Source organism: Cryptotermes secundus, unplaced genomic scaffold, assembly GCF_002891405.2.
Source record: "Cryptotermes secundus unplaced genomic scaffold, Csec_1.0 scaffold179, whole genome shotgun sequence".
NCBI lineage: Eukaryota > Metazoa > Arthropoda > Insecta > Blattodea > Kalotermitidae > Cryptotermes > Cryptotermes secundus.
The window spans coordinates 897,642-918,750 of NW_019724586.1; the positions used below are offsets into that span (position 1 = coordinate 897,642).

A 21,109-nucleotide genomic window follows, 5' to 3' on the forward strand; every position below is an offset into this window, starting at 1 on the left:
TGCCTTTGTTCCGAGCGGTACCGTTATTTTCGCTAGTTGCGAACTTAGGAATGTTAAACGTTGCCAAATTTCGGAATAATTTCTACTCCTGAAATAATATTCCAAGAAAATTATTTTTTCTATAATTTCTGTCTGAAAATTGTGCTGCGGCCTATACACGCACGCGGCCTATACATGCGTAAATACGGTATTTAATTTAAATATTTAAAGGTCATGAAATATATTGTGTTTTTATGTTGTATTAAAATGTCCAACAGATACGTCATAGCTCAAGCAGTTAGTCACTGGCTTCCCACCGCGCCGGCCTGGGTTCAATCCCAGGTCTTGTCAAGTGGGTTTTGTGGTGGACAAAGTGGCACTGGGGCAGGTTTTCTCTGAGTACTTCGGTTTCACCTGCCAGTCTTCATTCCACCAAATTCTCCATCATAATCACCTGGGGCAGCCTACAATAGGCCAATCAGTGGCTGCCATACCGAGTGAACCCAATTGGACTCCACCCCCCACTAAGCGAAAAAAAAAATGTTTAGACAATGAATTAAAATTGTTGTTCATAATATTCATGGTACTTTTNTATTCCTGCTTGATTTTCCTTGTGGGGCAGCTGCACTGTTCAGAACCAGTTGTTGCTAGCATGGGAATTGCGTGAATTGTTTGTAGTATGACCTCACTGCATGCAGTGACATGCCAATGATTCCAGACTTACGTGACACTATTTATGACCTACACTGTCTTCAGATATTGACATACAACAATAATTCCTTCAAATGTGAAAAATTATAATAAACGTATGTCTCAAATTGATTAAATTGTATGCTTACTAATACATCAACCTCCTAGGCAGAAATAAATAGAAATTGAAACTTCATTACAGGTTGCATGGTGATCCAAAGAAGATGTATGATGTAGCATTATATGTAAAATTTACATCATCATTGCCATATTTTGACTTTGATACAGACATGGAAGAACTTGCTGTTGCTAAAGGCATGGCCCTAGAACCATGGAGCCAGGAATATTTCAGTATTGTCAGAGAGTAAGTCAGTCAGTTTACATTTGTTTTAACTTGTAAATAAACTTTACAGTTGCTCCATTTAATGAATTATGGTTACTGCAATATTAACATTACTCTTCCATGGTCATTGCACAGAGTTCTTATTTAGGACTGGCATGTGAGTCTTACATGACAGCACAACTGGCTGTCAGCATGATTAAAACGTTTTCTTTGTTCATGAAGCCAGGGGAGCTCAGTTAGCAAGTAGACTGCTCTGGGAAACCAAGGAATTGGGGTTTTATTTCCCTCACAGGTAAGACATTTTTCTCTTCTCCATAGTGTCCAGGCCTGCCATGGTGCTCACCCAGCCTCCTGTACAATGGGTATCCAGGGCTGTTTTCCCCACAGTAAAGTTGCAGGAGCATGATGCCAAACACTCAGCTCTGTCTCATTCCAAGCTAAGGATAGTGAACTGTACTACCATGCATCTTCATAACATGGTGCTTGTTGATTAAACATGGGGATAACTTTACTTTTTACCTTTATTCACACCTCTCAAATGACACATGTCACAGAGATAATGGCACCATTAGATTACATCTTTTAATTGCATTTTACAAGTAAATTACTATTTTGAAATCTCAACAAAATAGTTGTCCCTATTCTTAAAACACCATACCATAAATGTATATACAGGAATGGAGATAATGCTTCACCTAGATGTTCTGCCCTTGGTACTTACTCAAGAGAAAAATCCCTGCCCCTTCAGGGAACTCAGTGTCAGTCATATTCCCATGTGCACTAAGTGTAATGACTCACCTATCTAGGCTGATAAAAACATAAATTTTGTATGTACCTACATATCATGCAATTAAGATATACAGAGGACATAGAAATGATGAGATAAACATTCTTAACTTCAGTATTATTTCGAGGTGAGTTGTCAGCTTCTTTTACAATTAGGAAAGAGCTCCCAGTACATTCATTCATTCATTTATTTATAGTTCCAAAAAATCCATAGAGGCATCTGCCTCAGATATAGAACAAGTCAACAATACAATATAACATAAATATACATACATAATCAGATAGTCATCATCGTCAAAATTTAAATACTCAATACAACAAAACTACTGTACAGCAATACATTCCATATATCGAAATAACATATATCATCATCATTTATTTATAGTTCCAAAACATCCATAGAGGCATCTGCCTCAGATATAGAACAAGTCAATAATACAATATAACATATAAATATACATACATACTGTATAGAAAGGTTGGCTGGCTCCAAAGCAGTTTCAATATGATGGTGAAGAGTGTAATTCTTGCACCTGTGAGGAGTCAAACCCTAGCAGTCCTTCTGATATCCCATCATGTTACTCACCAAGCTATCCCAGCTTACCAAAGTGTTCAACAGATAGTGCTAATTTGTAAGAAATGTTGAGGTATGCAGTCAGAATTTTAATTAGCCTTGTATCCAGTTGCAATTTGTAAAGAGAGCTACGATGTAGGAAGCTTTAATTTAGACTGACACATTTTTTTGCCATAACCTGTGAAAAACACTATTCCTAGATGCAAAATAGCGGCAACATGGGTTTGAATGTGCATGATACATTAAATCTCTTTAATGTACTGCAAAAAACAGGAAATGGAATGGTAAGCTGTTCTGTGGAGAAGTTAATCTGTTACTGCAATGTTAATTTTTACTATCCAGCTTTCATCAGACTCACTACGAGCAACATGGATCTTTTGAAGGCCATGTAGTGATCAATGGTAACAAATATCCATTGTGCCTTGATGGAGCTAGGGACCACAGTTATGCACGCAAGCGTGACTGGAGTAATTTTCATCGTTACGTGATTCATTTTATTACTTTGGAAAATGGAGCAAGAATGACCATCACTGTTGTGTGCGTGCCAATGGTGTTCTCAAGGTATATATGGCACTTCATTACACGGTATTAAATGCTTTGAAAAAAAGTATATCACACTGAAGATACTTCTTATGCATACTGATAGTATTATTAATTACACTGCATATTTCAGCTGATAGAAGATTATATCAGATGAATTATTTTACAAGGACAGTGGTCAAACAGAGTTTACAGTATGATTATATCTTGAATAAAAATTATACTAAGACCAGTATCATTTTTTAACAAGGGAAGTTTCTTCTCAGCTGATTTCTAAGTATTGAACTTAAATAAAAGATTTTTTTTTCAAGTCAGAAATTTCCCAACTAAATAATTGATCAAAGCTATGTACATGAGTAAATAGGCTGTCCTGCTTTAGTGCTGAATATGTTAACACTGTCTGCTCTTGGACCCAACAATTGGCCACCTTAATTCAGTCAATGTTACTATTTTTAAAGGCCATTTCTGTATTCTCCTGTCTCTTTATTTTTCACAAGAGTCCTTATTGAAAATCTGGGCCATAATTTTATGTAGTTAGTTAGTTATTGGAGAGGGTGGGTTTCCCCATGCACTTAGACCAGTATTGGTCCATTGTGCTTCCCTCTATGATATTCTACCAGTCTCTATATCCTACCGATATTGGTGCGTACCATCAGTTCCGACCGAGCCAGCGAGTTCGGCCTCCACAAGCTTGGCAGTATCTATAATGCTTCCCTCATCTATCAGAGGTGTTAGAGAGACTACTTGTTGGGCGGGAAACGTCCTTGAATTTGGCTCAGTGACCTCCTTTGGAGATATGAGGTTCTTTTACGTGCCGTAAAGCTACGACACGGGACACACAGCTTAAAGTCCCTCCCGGAGGACTTGTTCCCTGAATTTTTCCGCCCTTAAAATTTCGACGACCTCCGCCGGGTTTGAATCCGCGTACCACGAGTCATGAGGTGGGAACGTTACCTCTAGACTACGGAGGCCACTTTAATAATTTTATGTACCTCTGAATATAGTGTCCTTCTGTGTCCTTGCAGTAGTCCTTCTTGAATTAAATCTGTATCTGGAGATTTGGTTTTGTCAGTAACAATCTCAACTCTTTCTTATGCTTTGTAATAGGTACTTTTGTTTGTTTAGTCCTACTCCTCAGATACCTTCAAAAATATTTTCTTCTGTTTTCTCCTCCACTTCATTCACTGTCTCTACTAAATTTTGTTAATGATACTGCTGTAGAAATAACAGTCTGATCAGTTCTCGTATTTAAATTGTACCAGCAAAATAATAAAACAGTTTTCTATGCAGAATGGCAATGGGATATATGTACAAGCCAGATGACACTCTGCTTCCAATACAGTGGTGTGACTTAAAGCTTCAATACCATGGTGAGAATGGAAAACCTCCTTCTGACTATAGTTTCTTCTTTCAAGCTGGTAAGTTTCTTTCTTGTGTACAGCCAGAAAATATTTTATAATATTAAATGAGATAGAAAGATGAATGTAAATGGTGAACAGAAAAAGATTTTGATGAAGGTATTCATATCCTACTTTAGAGACACTATCCAAAATTTTTGAATGAAGTGTTCAAACGAACTCACCATCAACTTTGGTCAATGTAGCTGCTAACCTGAAAGAAATTAGAGGCATCAAACTCTGTAATGTAAATCTAGAGTACTGTATTTCTACACTAATATGCTTCATATGTTGAAACTAAAGTTATAATTTTAATGACAGTTATTTGTGTTATCTGTATGTCTTCCATTAAATGGTTTATTTTAAGAAGTAGGTAATATTGTATTTGTGCATAAAGAACAAGTCTGTACCACAGTATAATTATATAAGGCTTCTTTTAGAATTCTTGCTATGTACCTTTATTTCTTAGAACTACTGAAGTAAATGTATGAAGAATTGAAATTCTAATTTTAGTCTTACTAGTATTATTGTTTTTCTGTCCACAGGTGGAGAAAAGTATCATGTTCAAGTTGATATTGCAGAGTCATTCGAATTCTTTATGGGATGGGAATGGGAAGCACGTATAGTTGAAAATTTGGCACACTTCACAGTTAATGGGGTGGCAGGCTGGGGAGCTGTTGAGTGGGAATATCGTCACCTAGGTGGACGTCCAGGTGAAGTTGCATCTAATGATCCACCCTTTACTCATCAGATTTGAGAAGGTTGACCCTGAAACTTGTGCAACAGATGGTAGTGTAAATTTTGGGGAATTATTTAATTGATTATTACTAAGGTATGCTGTGTGCATCATTACCATCTTTGTATGGATCAGATAAGTTATCCTGCAAAGGTACATGTTTCATCTGTGGGATTTCTTTTGAATTTCATAGTCAGTGTACTCGACGTTATGTATGAAAATCTTCATATAACAACAAGGAACTTTATTCTTGTTTTGCTTCTTGCATTTGTTTCCTAACAACTGAAAAACAGTGTTCAGAACATATATGATTACAATTTTTACTGCATTCCTTAAACACAGCATGAAACATAAATATTTTTAGAGAATAGGGAAAAGATTGATTATGATTATAGAACAAAAGATGTTTGAGGATCATATACATAAGAGAACATATAGTTACTGTGTGATTGGAATGGGCATGATTGTAGAAACTACTTATATTTCTGCTGAGTGTATGGTTTCAACTGTTTTTTTATTTATTTATTATTATTATTATTATTATTATTATTATTATTATTATTATTATTATTATTATTAATCATGAATACAGCAGGGCCACAAATAAATTCAACAGAAAAATTTCTGATGTTCATATAATGATTATATTCACACATTCTTCTCTTTGTATATATCTTACAGCAGTGCATCCCCAAACTTGAAACCTGACAGTGTTAGGTAAGAGGGTACTTGGTGGCTGGTGCTAAGATGCAGTTCTAATTTCATGCTTCTTCAAATATGGGAAGGGTGAGTGGAAGCCTTTTGCAGGCAAGAAATATGTTTCTTGCGCCATTGTTGGTAGGAAATGCATTGTAATAGAATCTTAAAATCATAATAAAGGAATAGTTTTGGAATAAAAGAGTAAAATGATTGTAAACATGAAGTAAGCACGCAGTAGCATAGTTGGTTGAGGCACTATGCTACAAGCTGGAAGGTCGCGGGTTCAAGTCCCAATGACGTCATTGGATTTTTTTCAATTGACCTAAACCTTCCAGCCGCACTATAGCCCTGGGGTCGACTCAGCCTCTAACAGAAATGAATACCAAGAATTAATTAATTTTCCTGGGGAGTAAAGCGCGGCCGGAACGTAAGGCTGACAACCTTACCGCCATCTTTGAGCCGATTGTCTAGATGATGTGGGACCCTCAACGTCTCACAACCCTATGGACCTTCACGGCCTGTTACAGGGATAGCTTTACTTTTTGTTTTAGACGTTTAATAACTATACCGACCGAGCGACCGCTGCTTGTCGGCGAAGTTTAGTGCCAACTTTTGCGGATGGAGGGTGTCGCGTGGTCAGCGCAACGGATACCCACGGCCGTTAATTTCGGTTTTCTAGACCGGAGCTGCTATTTCCTTGAAATAGCTCCTCAATTGTCATCACGAGGCTGAGTGGACCCCGTTCCGAGTAGATGTTTAATAAAAATGTCGATAAATGTGGCCATCTTCGTTATCACGTGACTTGTGTCGCGCTCAGCGTTATGAAGTTTTCAAATAGACCATTCTTCAAAATTGTTGTTCGTCACTATGACTTCGCGATAAGTTGTACTCGTATATAAGGGCAGTCTGATGCCGTTCACTGAAGCACAGACCTGTGTAGCTGGATTACGGCTCTTGGCGTACTGCGAGTATTTGCAGATGATGTGGAGGAACGAGAGGTTGTCGCTCCCGTGTTAAAGAACTGATTGGCTGACGAGTGGACTGCTACTGCTTTTGATACAGAAGTTAAGCCCCAAATATTGTTCTACTAATTTATAAGTACACAGATTATGCCATAATGTATAATGTGCAGACGTTAGTCAGCTTCACGTTGACAGTTACGTATTGTCAGTATGTTTCATCTGCAAATAAAAATGGCAGTACTGACAAGACACAAGAGGAGGCTGTTTTGAGTTATTTTTATAAACATAAAATTTCAAAATATTGAAAACGTTTATATCAATCTATGTTTAGTTAAAATTTTTGTTTTGGTAACCTTTCGTTTTGAAGAAGATAAATTAAGATATCGTTGAATGTCCCAGAAAAGAAGCCCGTTATATGGTGATATAAAAGGGGTGGGGAAGTATCCATTTCATATTTTAGTTATTCTTAGGTAATATATCATATTGCCGGTCACGGTAGCCGAGCGGTCTAAGGCATGTACTGTCTTCGCTCGCTTGGAAACCGGGATCGTGGGTTCGAATCCCACTCAGAGCATGGATGTTTAGTTTGTGTGTGTGCGTTTTTCTGTGTTTGTGTACAGGTAGAGGCCTTGCAACGAGCTGATGACCCGCCCAAGGAGTCCTACCGTATGTGTAAGATCTAGAAAAACCGAAGTGAACGGAGAAGTTCATGGAGGTAGGCCTAGGCACACTGGGGCTGTAGTGCCAAGGGAAAAAACATATATCATATTAAGGTCTTGTGGGCTATGAGAGAGTGTAGTCGGGTGGGTGGTTATAGGCGTTTCGTAGAACATAATACCTCAATCTTCATGGTACTTTAACTCTGAAAATGCAAGCAGCAATTCCCTACGAAACCACATACCAGGCTACAAGATGTTATAACCCAAAAGGCAGCATCTAATGAGGATGTTGAACAATCGAGCATTTGGAAGGAAGGTGCCATTGTGACATTTGCCAGAAAGCACTGATGAACATTCCGAAAAGTGTAATTGAAGCACTGTGACACCCGAATAAATGTCTGGACTGTTTAACCGGTACCAACTGCCCGGCGAACCTATCATAATATAAAATAACTCCAGAATTTTAAGAGACCTCACCTCGTTAGGGCGTTCAGCCGCCGGTCTAGAAACAAACCCGATAACTTTTTGAATTGTATTATACTCTTTACACAATACTATTCAGCGATCCTACTTTGCAATACTCCTGTAATCTTAATGACGTTGCTTAAGATATTCTCGGAATTGTACTTGTTTATGAACTTATAATTATAAGTCGATGCTTAGCGATTAATTATAATTAATCGCTAAGCATCGATTTGTATTGTCCACTCAACCTTTAGCCGAATATGGATCGATAGCTACTCGCACATTTTCGACTTCGTCTTCATTGCGTGTCTCCATGAACATAAAACATTCGAGATATTTCATGTCAGATTACTTGTTGCATCGATCCAGGGAACCTTGTAAAATCCTCTCCTTACGTACAAGCCCAAGGTTGGACTCCTGTTGAGTCAGCTGAGACAAGCGGATAACGTTCACTTTCTTGTGTAAGTATCATTTCGGTCCTGTAGCTTTTAACTGTTCAGTGTTTGTTTTCACACCATTTTCTTGAAGTAACGTAACTTTAAGTCGGTCACAGTGGCCACACGGTCTGAGGCATGAACTGTCTTCGCTCGCCCATACGCTGTGATCGTGAGTTCGAATCCCACTCAAGGCATGGATGTTTGTATTGTGTGCGTTTATTCTGTGTGTGTGTAGTTCTGTGTGCCGGTAGAGGCCTTGCGACGGGCTGATCCCCCGTCCAAGGAGTCCTATCGACTGTGTATAGAATCAAGAAACTGAAAAAAGGGCCAAGGCCCAACAAAAGAATGTAGAGCCATAGTAATAATAATGTATTTTTTAAGAAAGTGCAACAGAAGTACATTCTCATAGCCCAATGCAAATGTCGCAAAAACGGACATGCTTACTTATTGATGCGAACTTAAGTCGAATGTCGTACTGTGCGATAGCGGATGCTTTTTCCACTTGAGTCGAATATCACAGCACTAAAGTTACACACGCATGAAATGTTAGTAAACTGAGCTTATGAAGGTCAGAAATTGTAGGGGTTCTATCCATTCAGTTCTATTATTGAAATATTCAGTAAAATGAAACTGTGTTCACTGTCTTATAGTCGGTGTGGCAACCATGTGGAAGAGAGTCGTACACAATTGGCCCTTTGCGTTCCTCTCCTGTTAGAGAAGACACAGTGTTTTGTTTAAAGTTTTACGTATCTCCATTGAAATAGAAAATATGATAAAGAGTAACAATACTTGATCGTTACGTTGTGTTGCCTATGTTATCACGTTTTAGGGGTGTGACTATGAGCGGGGTATGGAATGGACACTGGAGTTACTGATCACTTATGTACGCCACTCGGAACTACAGTAATTACAGCGATGTCGCTCATTTCTTTCTTTTAGTAGCAAACTTGAAGCCCTAAAAAGACAACAAGAACGAGCAAACGAAAATACGGAAGTTAAAGAATAAGCCACGAATATAAGCAAAAGACAAATACTTCCAACTTAACCACTCCAATTTTGAAACTTCTGTTAGTTTCCTTCCTGGGATAAATTCGAGTACGTCCCGCTCTGTATGACGTCAAAATCTGGTGCCGGGAAGTGCGAAGAGTAGCCTATCTAAAAGTAACGCTTTTTATCTTTTTAGTAGAGAAATTTAATTTGTAAAAGTTGTGCCCATGTGCCTTCTCACTGCAGTATAATAGTTTTTCTGGAGGATTAGGCCACACATGTTTGCTGATCTGACCAAGATATTTCTTGCTCTAAAATACGATGGACCATTCTCATCATGAAAAAACTCGTCATTGGAAGCCACCCTGATCCAGGGCAGTGCAGTTCACATCTTCATAACATGTTTATACCTACCTACCTACCTACCAATTGACGCTACATTCCTGGGTGAGCCTTGGCCTCCTCTACAACCAGTCTCCACAACCAGTGCGTGCTGCCATAGGAATGAAGCCACGCATGATGACACGAGGATGGTTGTTAGGTTTCTGAACCAAATCATTTTTACAGGATGAGGTTGTAAGCCTCATGCCCAACCCCCAACCTGGAGGACCAGGGTATCTCGCTTAGCCTGGACTCTACCCTTTGACCATTCCGGCATGGGTGACCCTACCGGTAGTTTAATTACCGCCGGCATAGCTCTCCAGGTCACAGAGTCACGCAAGCCGCACCCCCACGACAAGGTGGAGACACCTTTGAGGGGATAATGTGTTTATAGCCCACATTATTTTCATATCTGGGTCTGCCAGATGACCCAATCTCAAAATAAGGACTGGTTGCTTAACGACTATGCTGCATAGGTTATAGTATATCGTCGAATGATACGGAAAGACGACTACGTAGGGTTATTATGTAAGATTTTTTTATGGAGCTGTCTGTAACCTATATCAAGCTATTGTCTCGTCATAATCCTGAAGGAAGCTCGAAATATGGGCAAACGGGCTAAGAGTAGAACCGGGTGTGTTCCAAATATGAATCTAAACCATTATGGCTACCTTAAAATGTTTCGTCGTTCATTTACTGAGGCAGTACCAGTTACACTGAAAGTTGAAGGCCGCGCCATAGCTCAAGCGGTAGTCGTTGGTTTCACCATCGCGGCGGCCCGGGTTCGATCCCGGGTCTGGTCAAGTGGGATTTGTGGTGGACAAAGTGGCGCTGGGGCAGGTTTTCTCCGAGTACTTCGGTTTCCCCTGCCAATCTTCATTCCACAAATTGCTCCACAATTCCCCTCACCTATCATCTTGGGCTGGTACAATAGGCCAGAAGTGGCCACAGTATGTATATGTATATATATATATATATATATATATATATATTCACTTGAGATTTTGAACTCGTAATTCCAAATTTTAACAAAATTCTGTGAACAGGCTTGGACAGACGTGCATACATACTGTACTCTACAACGTATTTAGAAACGAATTTTGGACCTATGTTCACTATAATTAAGTGTAATTAATGTCGTAAGTTCCCCTGTTTTTCTTGGCACACCCGGTATAGAAGAACGGTCAGTGCTCCCGCTACTGTATCGATCTTCTTTGTGATGACTTTCAGACGTCAACATGAATCCTACGTATAAGAATATCAAAGAGTAGCGTCGTGGAGGGAAGGTGCGTTGTACTCTTGGTATTGATATTTTAGTCACTGAAGCCTTGCTTTCAGTGAGGGCTTGTTCCGTTCGCGTGCAGTTTACTTGTGTGGCTAAGCTTCTCAGCACATAGCTGATTATGCGAATCTGGGTTCCTAATTCTTCAATGTTCTCTGTTTAACTTGGCTTCGGTGTTAGACATTAAGATTTTCATGAATTGCTCCGAGCCCCTTGCACGTAGGAACGAGTTGTATGAATGAACTCAATAGGAGGAAGTTGCAACTACCTGTCCGCATGCTATGCCGCTTAAACTACTTGATACATTTCTATTATTTTGATAACTGGAATCTTAAGAAATTATTTGACGGATGTGACTCACTCAGATTTCTGTTGATCCAAGAAGTTATAGCCCCTATTTAGATGTTGCTCGAACTGAGCTTCTCGATTTGCACAGAGATGATTCAGCTTAGGAAAATAAGTTTTTCTTTTCGATGATTCTTCAGGGCCCAGGCCTCTTATTCAGCTCCGTAAACATTTTTCACGCCGGTCACGGTAGCCGAGCGGTCTAAGGCATGCACTGTCTTCGCTCGCTCGGAAGCCGGGATCGTGGGTTCGAATCCCACTCAGGGCATGGATGTTTGTGTACGTTTCTCTGTGTTTGTCTACAGATAGAGGCCTTGCGACGAGCTGATCACTCGCCCAAGAAGTCCTACCGAATATGTAAGATCTAGTAAACCGAAGTGAAACGGAGAATTTCATGGAGGTAAGCCTAGGCCCAAATTCGGGCTGTAGCGCCACAGAAAAAAACATTTTTCACAGACGTTAGGACTCGTAGGACTCCTTAGACGTGTGATCAGCTCGTCGCAGGTCTTGTACCTAAACACAGGACAACACAAACACAGAATAAACTCATGCACACACTCAACATCCATGCCTTGTGTGGGATTGGAAACCGCGACACCAGCGTCCGAGCAAGCGAAGATAGTTTATGCCTTAGACCTCGCGGCTACTGTGACGGGCTAGGAAAATAAGTAAATATGTGAAAACAATATGTAATTCCCAGTAACATCTACTACTTATGTTTAAAACATTTTTGTTTAACGAAAATGAATGCATAGGGCCCCTTGCACCGCGACCTCCAATGATCTATTGCGCTTCCCATTCTGTTTAACTCTTTATCAGTCCTACACTTCGAATAAAATATAGGACCTTATTTATGGGGGCGTCATAGTAGTCACTTGGTTCCATAAAGACCTGGCCCAGGTGACGAAATCTTAACTGAGCTATGGCCTCACAATCGCATAGGATATGTGTGGCTGTTTCATCTTGTTCTAGGCAGCTTTCACAAGTTGGGTCATCTGTCAATCCCAGTTTGAAAATGTGTCCTTTTAGGTGACAGTGTCCTGTAAAGAGTCCTACCACCCATCGTAATTCATCTCTGTTTAATTTCAATTTTAAAGAAAAACAGCGAAACATAATTTTTTCATTCAGTGCAAAATTTTACAGGAATAAGTCTTTATCTCCATTTACTTAATAGGGGAATGAGGTATGCAGAAACACATTTGGAGAACTTGTATTTTCTACATTGGATGCACTTTCACTCTCCAGGTAGTGGGTCCAGTTCGTTTATAAAGCCGACATAAAGTTACTAGTACATGATAATGTTCTTGTGGTTGCTATTCTTTGATCTACAGGACTGATTCGGTCTGAAGTTATCGACTACGTTTCGCCTGCAGAGGTTATTAGCAGTCGGATTAGATTGAAAAATGATGATGAATAGTGATTAGTTAGGATTTCGAGAGAAGCGATCGTGGCATATTATATATAAGTGATATTCCTATATTCGACTGGAGAGATTGAAGGAATCCTCAACTAGGGTCGCCAGTAGTCTACCCTACTGAGATTCGAAACAATTAGATATTTAATACAACCTTAGTACTATGGCCCAGGGTAGGAGCAGGAGAAAAGTGTCTAGGTTATGTCACTTGCTATTAGTTCTCCAAACTCTAACCAGAATGAAAGGCTTCTTATCTTAGGTAAATTAGTTAACTCATATTTATCTAAGACAAATAGTACTAGAAGTTAATAAAATAATTAAAGTTTTCGATTGAATCGGTGACTGTCTGATGAAATGAATTATTCTATTCTTGCCGTACCTGCCTCTGAAATAAAATTTATTCTCGAACAGTTGGACAGAAGAGTAAACGATTACTTGAATGTATTACATATTAATACAAAATAATTGTAGTATCAATGAAAATTATAGAAATAGAGAAAATTCCGTTATTGTTTATTGTTTAACCAGCAATTTATCCTGTCCCTGGGTGTCCAACTGGCTCTCGTGGGAAGAACAACCAGCTGTCTGCTTGCAGATGGTGGTTGTGTGATCATCCTGTTGCTCATTAGCTGGCGGCTGGCCTCCACCTCGGCGGCTCTCAGCACCAACGCTGTACTCAGGCGGTAGCTCATGGGGTAACACCTCCAACTGAGTGGTTACCCTAGTGACTGCTCGAGAAATTCCGGATTCCAACAAGAAATGATCTTCCACCCTAGTACGGATCTTACTCCACGCACAATTGAAAAATTGAAAAATTACGCCGTAAATCCAATTGAAACCTTTGCCAGATACTCTTTCCTTTCTTCGCTATATTGGTTGCATGATTTCATATACCCTGCACATGTTGAAAAGTCACGTAGTCACATCCTGCTTACAGGTTTCAAAGCAACGTTTCTAAAAGAATTACTAATAGGTAAGATAGCTTTGAATCCTGCGTCTTTCTTGCCTTATTTGATGAAATTTATAATTAACAGTCCCTAATGATCAAAGCCCTTCCTGAGAAGCCGATAGTCGTATAGCAGGTCAGTAAATTCCTTCCCCTTCACAAAATCCGATGAATAATTGCAGAGCTCACAAGAACCCACCACTGCATCATAGTGGGCACCAGTTGAATGCAGTCTGTATCCTCAAATCCGATTTCTGGAAAATTAGTTTTAATATCATCCTTCCTTCTACGCCTTATCTTTTAAGAGTTCTCCAGTTTTTCAGGCTAAACTTTGTACGATTTCTCATTTCCCCGATGTCTGCTACAAGTCCCTCCACTTTCACTTTTAAAAGTACTCTTGCTCTTACTTCTAATTGCCGATCACAGTGGCCGTGCGGTCTAAGACATGAACTGTCTTCGCTCGCTTGGACGCTGGGATCCTAGGTTCGAATCCCACTCAAGACATGGATATCTGTGTACTTTAACTGTGTGTTTGTGTTGTTCTGTGTGTAGGTAGCGGCCTTGTGACAAGCTGATCCCCCATCCAAGGAGCCCTACCGACTGTGTATAGGATTAAGAAACTGAAAAAACAGCCAAGGTCCAACAAACGGCTGTAGAACGATAGATAGGTGGGTGGATGGATAGATGGATGGATTACTACTAATTTTTCTCTGACGCAAACTAGATATCGGTTGCCTTAGATTGGCCGGTAATGAAAATTGTCATGTGTTAAACCAGTAAGTTTGTCTTACACACTCTCACTATACTCCTCATTTCGAGGCTCAGTGTAATAGCATATGTGAATGTGAAGTGTTTTAGACGTTTAATTTTAGTAAAGTTCTCCTCAGTGGTCTTTCCTTAAAAATGAAAGCACAAACAACAAGCGTCATATTTTGCATAGACATTGTAGTTCCTTAGCTTTGAAGGTATTTTAATTATTTCAGTTCTGACCCGGAGAATACGAGTTTAACTTTACAATATATGACAATGAATTGCGAAAATATTGCGACCTTGCAGTTTCTTTCGGCTCTAAAAACTGCCACTGTCCCGTCCTCTTGCACCAGTACCAAAATATTAATAACAAAAATAACTCTGATTGTCTACAGGAAACCCATTTTTCTGCACTGCATTCTGGAGCCCTTGAGGATGGTTTGCAGAGGGAGTTCACGGTGCCATGTATAAGGGTACGATTCATTTCTTCTGCATCCCTTACAAATTTGCAACGCAACTCTCCTTAAATTTAAGTACGGCTTCTCTTATTTGTATTGCATACGCGCGATCAACTTCTTGATTCATTCATATCTGCTGCCTTGCGGTATCAACAAATCGCTTAGCAGCTCACGCGACTGCTGAGTTTGGTTTTGGATGCTCTCCGTGTGCTGGCACTTCCCACCACCTGCAGTGCTGCTCCAATTCCGTGCCAATATTTGAAATTTCACTGCTTAAATTGCAGAGTGCTCCGGTTTGTAGGCCTCAATGCAGAATATTCGGTATTTCAGCGCCGTAGAACAAACCCGGATGAGTTTCCTGCATGTCACTGGATAAGTCGCCGAGATATCCTCGAGAGCTGATCAAGTGATTCGATTCTGGGACATATCGATGCTTCACAGTGTTGGAATTTTCTTTATAAATAGAGATAGATCCATTGGCTCATGCTTTTCGAACAGGAGGAAGGAACTGAGGTATATTTAAGAATTCTGATAGGTCAAAAGTATGTTCCACACAGAGATATTGGGTTTTCGGACTTTATCCATCGTCCTGGTTTTTAAGATAACCAAGAAAAACACGGCGTTTCGGAAACTGGATCTGTTTCCATCCTCAGGTGAGGGAAAACACCTATTCTGTTGGGTCCCTTAGAAAGAGCTAGCCTCAATCACTGGACCCAAACCAGGACGATGGATATAGTCCGAAAACCCAATATCTCTGTGTGTTATACACCATCGTCAGAATCCTATAGTAACCAACAGTGCGCTGTTTAGGGCAATTCCATTGGCTGTGACGTCTGAGGTCAAGTGAACTCTAGGTTTGCTAGAATAATTGCTTCGGGAGCATGAAGCAGATTATAATGGTGACATCTCTCTGGACTTTTAGTCTGGATAATCCGGTTAGAATATTGACTGCTCTGCTAGCTGGTCTGTCTGCAGGACTACCGGGGCTGCCCGCAAATAGGCCAAAGTTATTTCCTTATAGGGGGCACGAGATAGCGTAGTTGGTTGAGGCACTATGCTACAAACCGGAAGGTCGTGGATTCGAGTCCCGATGAGATGGATTTTTTCAATTGACCTGGTCCATCCAGCCGCACTATGGCCCTGGGGTCGACTCAGCCTCTAGCAGAAATAAGTACCAGAAATCTCCCTGGGGTGTAAAGAGCCACCGGAATGTAAGACTGATAGCCTTACCGCCATCTGTGAGCCGGTTTCTAGATAATGTGGGACCCTCAGCGCCTCACAACCGTGTGGGCCTTCACGGCCTGGTACAGGGATAGCTTCCTATTCCCTTATACATCGTTACGTTCACCATTCATGTTCGTATTCTGGACTTGTTCAATGCTATGCAACCTCTGCAGTTTATATATTTTGTTACACAACGAAATAGTGAATTGCGCCTTCATATTAATTAGGCCTTTATCATCATGGCATTGCGCGTCCTCGGGTTGTGAGTGGAGGAGGCGGCCTCCAGATACGAAAGGTACCTGCGAACATGCTCAAAACGAAGCAGCGGTTGGGGGGAAAAGTGACCTAGTTGTGGGGGCTGAGGTGGACGATAACCACTAATCGCCGTAAAAAAAATAACTGGTTATTTGCAAAACTACCGAGGGCTCCGTGTTTGAACGGGTTATTTGGAACAGCCTGGACAACGGAGAAGAGCATACTTGATTAAACTGGCTCAGGATAGGGTCCAGCTGCGGACTGTCCGGAACACAGTAATAAAGACTCCAATTACAAGAAAGGCGTGGAATTCCTCGACAAACTGAGCTCTGCACAAGACTCTGACATTTAAGAATCTTAGGTGATAATCCAAGATTGGACAAACCTGGAAAATCCAAAAGAGAACTTTCCTTTTAACTATAGAGGCTCGCCTTATTTAAAACTTGAGGATTCCTGATCTCATATGCGCACACAAAATAAACATAAATGATTTGGGGTGCTGCAGAAAGTGAACAGATATAGGCCTGTTTCTCTAATATCGTGAGTAAGAACTCAATGCTTATACTGCTACAGAAATCTTTGGAAATAATACGGCCTCTCTTATTCTGGATGTTGAATTCAGTCTTTTTTTCTAGCTGCCTAGAATAAAGTCGTAATCGCATTCCCCTCTTCAAAATTTACATTCTTAGAGTGAACTCCATTTTTCACTTGGCGTAATGTATACCTTACGAACGCCTGGGTCGCTCTTGATTCTCTCATATAGAGACATTCATTAATAACACGTTCCAGCTATTGTGGTTCTTTCGTCAATTACGTTTATACAAATGAAGAACTCAGGGATTGGATTAAGTGGGTTTAGGAATGGGAGATGGAAGAGCTAGAAGTCATGTGGTCATGTGTTGCTCCAGATCAGCCATGTGTTCTTATGCATGCATTTCCTGACTATTGTAAGGTATTTTCAGCTACAGTTCCCCTGCCTTTATCTAACTTCAGAAGTAGGCCGCTCCGTAGCTGAAGCGGTTAGTAGCTGGCTTCCCACCGCGGCGGCCCGGGTTCGATCCCGGGTCTGGTCAAGTGGGATTTCTGGTGGACAAAGTGGCGCTGGGGCAGGGTTTCTCCGAGTACCTCGGTTTCCCCTGCCAATCTTCATTCCACCAATTGCTCCACAATCACCCTCACCTATTATCTGGGGCTGGTACAATAGGCCAGAAGTGGCCGCAGTAAAACGGACTTAGTCCCACCCCACTAGCAAGAAAAAAACTTCAGAAGTGAACTATTATTCATGACTCTCTACATCTGAAATTTAATTGAACAGGAATCGATGTGTGTAGCAGTTTTAACCGGTGGTGGGGGTGAAGGTGGGGAAGGGATCATGTTCTTTTAATATTAATCCCATTCCTACCCATCGGCGGAAATCAATTTTGATAGCGCACCTGTGTGGCATGCAGCTGGACTTGCCCACTTTGCCGGTAGACCCACATTGATGACGTACCTGTGTTACAGGACTTGGTGGTAGTTGTGGAGAGACTCGCAAATCAATGGGAGGTAACACGATGGACGAAGAGGATCGAGATCCCAACAACCTAAATCAGCATCTGCAGGTACCTTGAATACCTTTTTGTGACGATATCGACCTCATTATACCAATGGCATTTTCAAACTTCTTTGAAATGATTTCTTAAATTTACACACTACTGCAAAGAAAGTGAGCCGGGATAGCGTAGTCGGTGGGTCATATTCTCAACGTTTTCGGGATTATGGGTATTTTAAATGCAGCTTGACATGAAGGATTTTATTTTGGGAGGAAAATGTTGGGAAAATATTAAATGACTGCATTGTAAAGTTTATGTGATTTAGAGTAACTGTTCAAAACGTTCCCTACCAGCTTGTGTGTTCAACCCGGTTCGTTTCAATTGTGAAGATGTAAGCTTATGAAAGGGCCGCGCCATACCCCAAGCGGTTAGTCGCTGGCTTCCCACAGCGGCGGCTCGGGTTCTAGCCCGAATCTGGTCAAGTGGGATTTGTGGTGAACGAAGTGTGGCGCTGGGGCAGTTTTTCTCCGAGTACTTCGGTTTCCCCTGCCAATCTTCGTTCCACCAAATTCTCCATCATCATAATCACCCGGGGCAGGTACAATAAGCCAATCAGTGGCCGACGTGCCGAGTGGAGCCAGCTGGACTCCATGCGAAGCTTACGAAGAACTGCAACGTTATCAACGTGCCTTACGGCAACAAGAACTAGCTGCTGTGTCCTCCTCGCTTAGCCGCTCATTGTTTTCATGTCAGATAATGCAAATTCTGTGTTGTGCTTCTTCAGGTGCAGTGGGACGACGTTATTGGGGAGCCAGAAGGAATTCGTAGTGTGGCCTGTGGCTGGCGTCTCAGTGGGTGGTGCTTTCGGAGTTCGAGGAACTGTTGCTACGTATTCCTCTCCGTGTTACTAGCTCCTGTAACAGGCTTGTGCCTTGGGTGTACCTTCGCCTGTCTTGCCTTTCAGGTAACAAGACATGCTTGAATTGTTTGGAAATCGGTTAATACTTTATTGCATGCTATAACAGTGATGTACAGAATGGTAACTTCGTGTTACTCGTTGCTTCTTACACATTCACCTGCCTAGCAACAATGGTAACACAAATTTGTATGTAGCCTCCCAACAGTATCGCCATTTGTTAGTGATAGTCAGCAGAAAGTTATGTCGGATAGCTACAGGAAGTGCGGCCTAGAAGTCAACCTAAGAAATAACAAATTAAATTACGTTAGATCATAACGCAAAGCACACTTTTTTATTATATAGCAACAGCTGATGCCGCATCCTTGCTTTTCTTTTCACCTCTGATTTCCCTTTAATTATCCTTTCGTCACATTTCCCTCCCTTATTTCTCGATTTTGGCCGATCACTGTGGCCGCGCGATCTAAGGCATGAACTGTCTTCGCCCGCTCAAACACTAGGATCGTGGGTTCGAATCCCACTTGAGGCATAAATATTTCTGTATGTTTATTCTGTGTCTGTGATGTCACGTGTGCAGGTAGCGGCCTTCCGACGGGCTGATCCCCCGTCCAAGGAATCCTACCGACTTTGTAAAAGATCAAGAAACTGAAAAAGCGGCCAAGACCCAACAGAAGTGATATAGAGCCATAGATTGATAGATTTCTTATTTTATTTCCCTGTTTTCTTTTTACTTTGTTCATTTTCCCTGTACTCCCTCCTGTGATTTACTTATCCAGTTGCCTCTTTTTTTTTTTCTTTCTTTCCTCTACTCCCTTTTTTTATATACAAAATTAGTTAGGTTAGAATGTCAGTATTAGAATTATAGATGTGTGATTGAACATTGGGACCCAAAGGGTAACATTTGTCCGGGTTTTGTCTCATTGTAGCACAGAAACGTAAGCTCAAATACGGAATGACCACGATGCTAGAGATAATTGCGGTGTCGGTTGCTTGAGGTGTCAAGAAAATTCAATGAAACTGATACGCTCAAGTTTAATTACTTTGTTATTGATAAACGTATAAGTTCTTTCCTCTAACCAAGAAACATTTCTAATTGATGCATCCATTGTACTGTAAAGCCGTTAATGCCCAATTAAATGCTGGACTTGAATTATAGCCGTAATGTTCGAGCGTTGAAAAATCTCCCCAGAGACTAATCATAGTGCCGCTATGGTGTATAATAAGAAAGTACGAACACTTGGTGCATTTTGATATTCAGAACTATACGGAGGTGACTGTTTATCGTCACGTTCCGACCGCTTTTCCCCTGACGGAGGAGTCACTGGTGTCTGTCGAATAACAGGTGCGTGGGCCCCAAGTTCCACCTCTTCCGCCAATTCAGTGTCATTTCCAGCCGTGGTCAGCATAAGCCAATGCTCCGCCCGGGGAAATCTGCCAGATTTACGCATGTGCAGGCAAAATAACGAGCATGACGGAGCGTCTTAAAATTATGTTGACCCGTGCTCATCGTCTTTGGTATATTTAAATTATACGACGTTTCGGAAGCTGGATTTGCTTCTGTCATCAGATGTAAAGTGGAAGATGATCCTGTTCATATGGGAGTTTAAGAGAGAGTCAGCCTCAATCACTCTCGGGCCCAGTTGAGTAGGATCCTATCACCTTTTACACCTGATGACGGAAGCAGATCCAGCTTCTAAGACGCCGTATAATTCAAATATCGCTAAGAGTATGGTCAATGGCCAACAAGTAATGAGAGGCCATTGTCACAATCCTTTAGAAGAACAAGAAGAAGGATGTATGGCCGACATTTGTAAACAGCAAGACTTTCTGCATTAACACAGGCGTTTTACAGACTCTGTGAACCTATATATCAACGACTATTCAAGATATCTGTTATGAGGAAAGTTTTTACGATTGCTAGTGGCTTTGACGTTGACCACAGTGACCGCGTGGTCTGAAGCATGAAATATCTTCGCCCGCTCGAACGCTGAGATCGTGGGTTCGAATCCCATTCAGGGCATTGATATTTGTCTGCATTTATTTTGTGTTTGTATTGTTCTGTGTAGGTAACGACCTTGCTTAGGCTTATTCGCCGTCCCAGGAATCTTACCGACTGTCTAAGATTAAGACATTGAAGAGAAACGAAGTGTTTCACGGATGTCCTATGCTCCAATTTGGAGCATGAGGAATAGATGGATGGAATGACTTTAACCCCCCCTCCAACCCTACCTCTTAGTCCAACTTTGTCTTGTGCATATCACGCAAAATTCCCTTGCTCGGTCTACCCCGCCGCATACTCGAGTATTCCAGGTAGATGCAATCCCACTGATTTTTTTTTTTTTTTTTTTTTTA

The 21,109-nt window shown here is 41.0% G+C and overlaps 2 protein-coding genes across 4 annotated transcripts in view; both read left to right on the top strand.

Annotated features, from left to right (window-relative positions):
- Positions 1-5,532, top strand: part of LOC111862314 — a 15,458-nt gene extending 9,926 nt beyond the window's left edge. Inside the window, exons 5-8 of one of the 2 annotated variants that reach the window (XM_023847598.2) lie at positions 872-1,033; positions 2,715-2,933; positions 4,191-4,330; positions 4,855-5,532. In XM_023847598.2, the coding sequence (XP_023703366.1) occupies positions 872-1,033; positions 2,715-2,933; positions 4,191-4,330; positions 4,855-5,066 (733 nt within the window). In that variant the 3' untranslated portion in view covers positions 5,067-5,532. The remainder of the gene's footprint in view (positions 1-871; positions 1,034-2,714; positions 2,934-4,190; positions 4,331-4,854) is intronic. The other variant, XM_023847599.2, reaches the window with a different exon arrangement.
- Positions 5,533-8,147: 2,615 nt separating this feature from the next.
- The window catches only part of LOC111862313 (caveolin-3-like), a 20,551-nt gene continuing 7,589 nt past the window's right edge, over positions 8,148-21,109 (top strand). The window contains exons 1-4 of one of the 2 annotated variants that reach the window (XM_023847597.2): positions 8,148-8,291; positions 14,768-14,845; positions 17,813-17,910; positions 18,626-18,805. In XM_023847597.2, the coding sequence (XP_023703365.1) occupies positions 14,836-14,845; positions 17,813-17,910; positions 18,626-18,805 (288 nt within the window). In that variant the 5' untranslated portion in view covers positions 8,148-8,291; positions 14,768-14,835. Of the gene's footprint in view, positions 8,292-14,250; positions 14,291-14,767; positions 14,846-17,812; positions 17,911-18,625; positions 18,806-21,109 lie in introns of those variants that run through there. The other variant, XM_023847596.2, reaches the window with a different exon arrangement.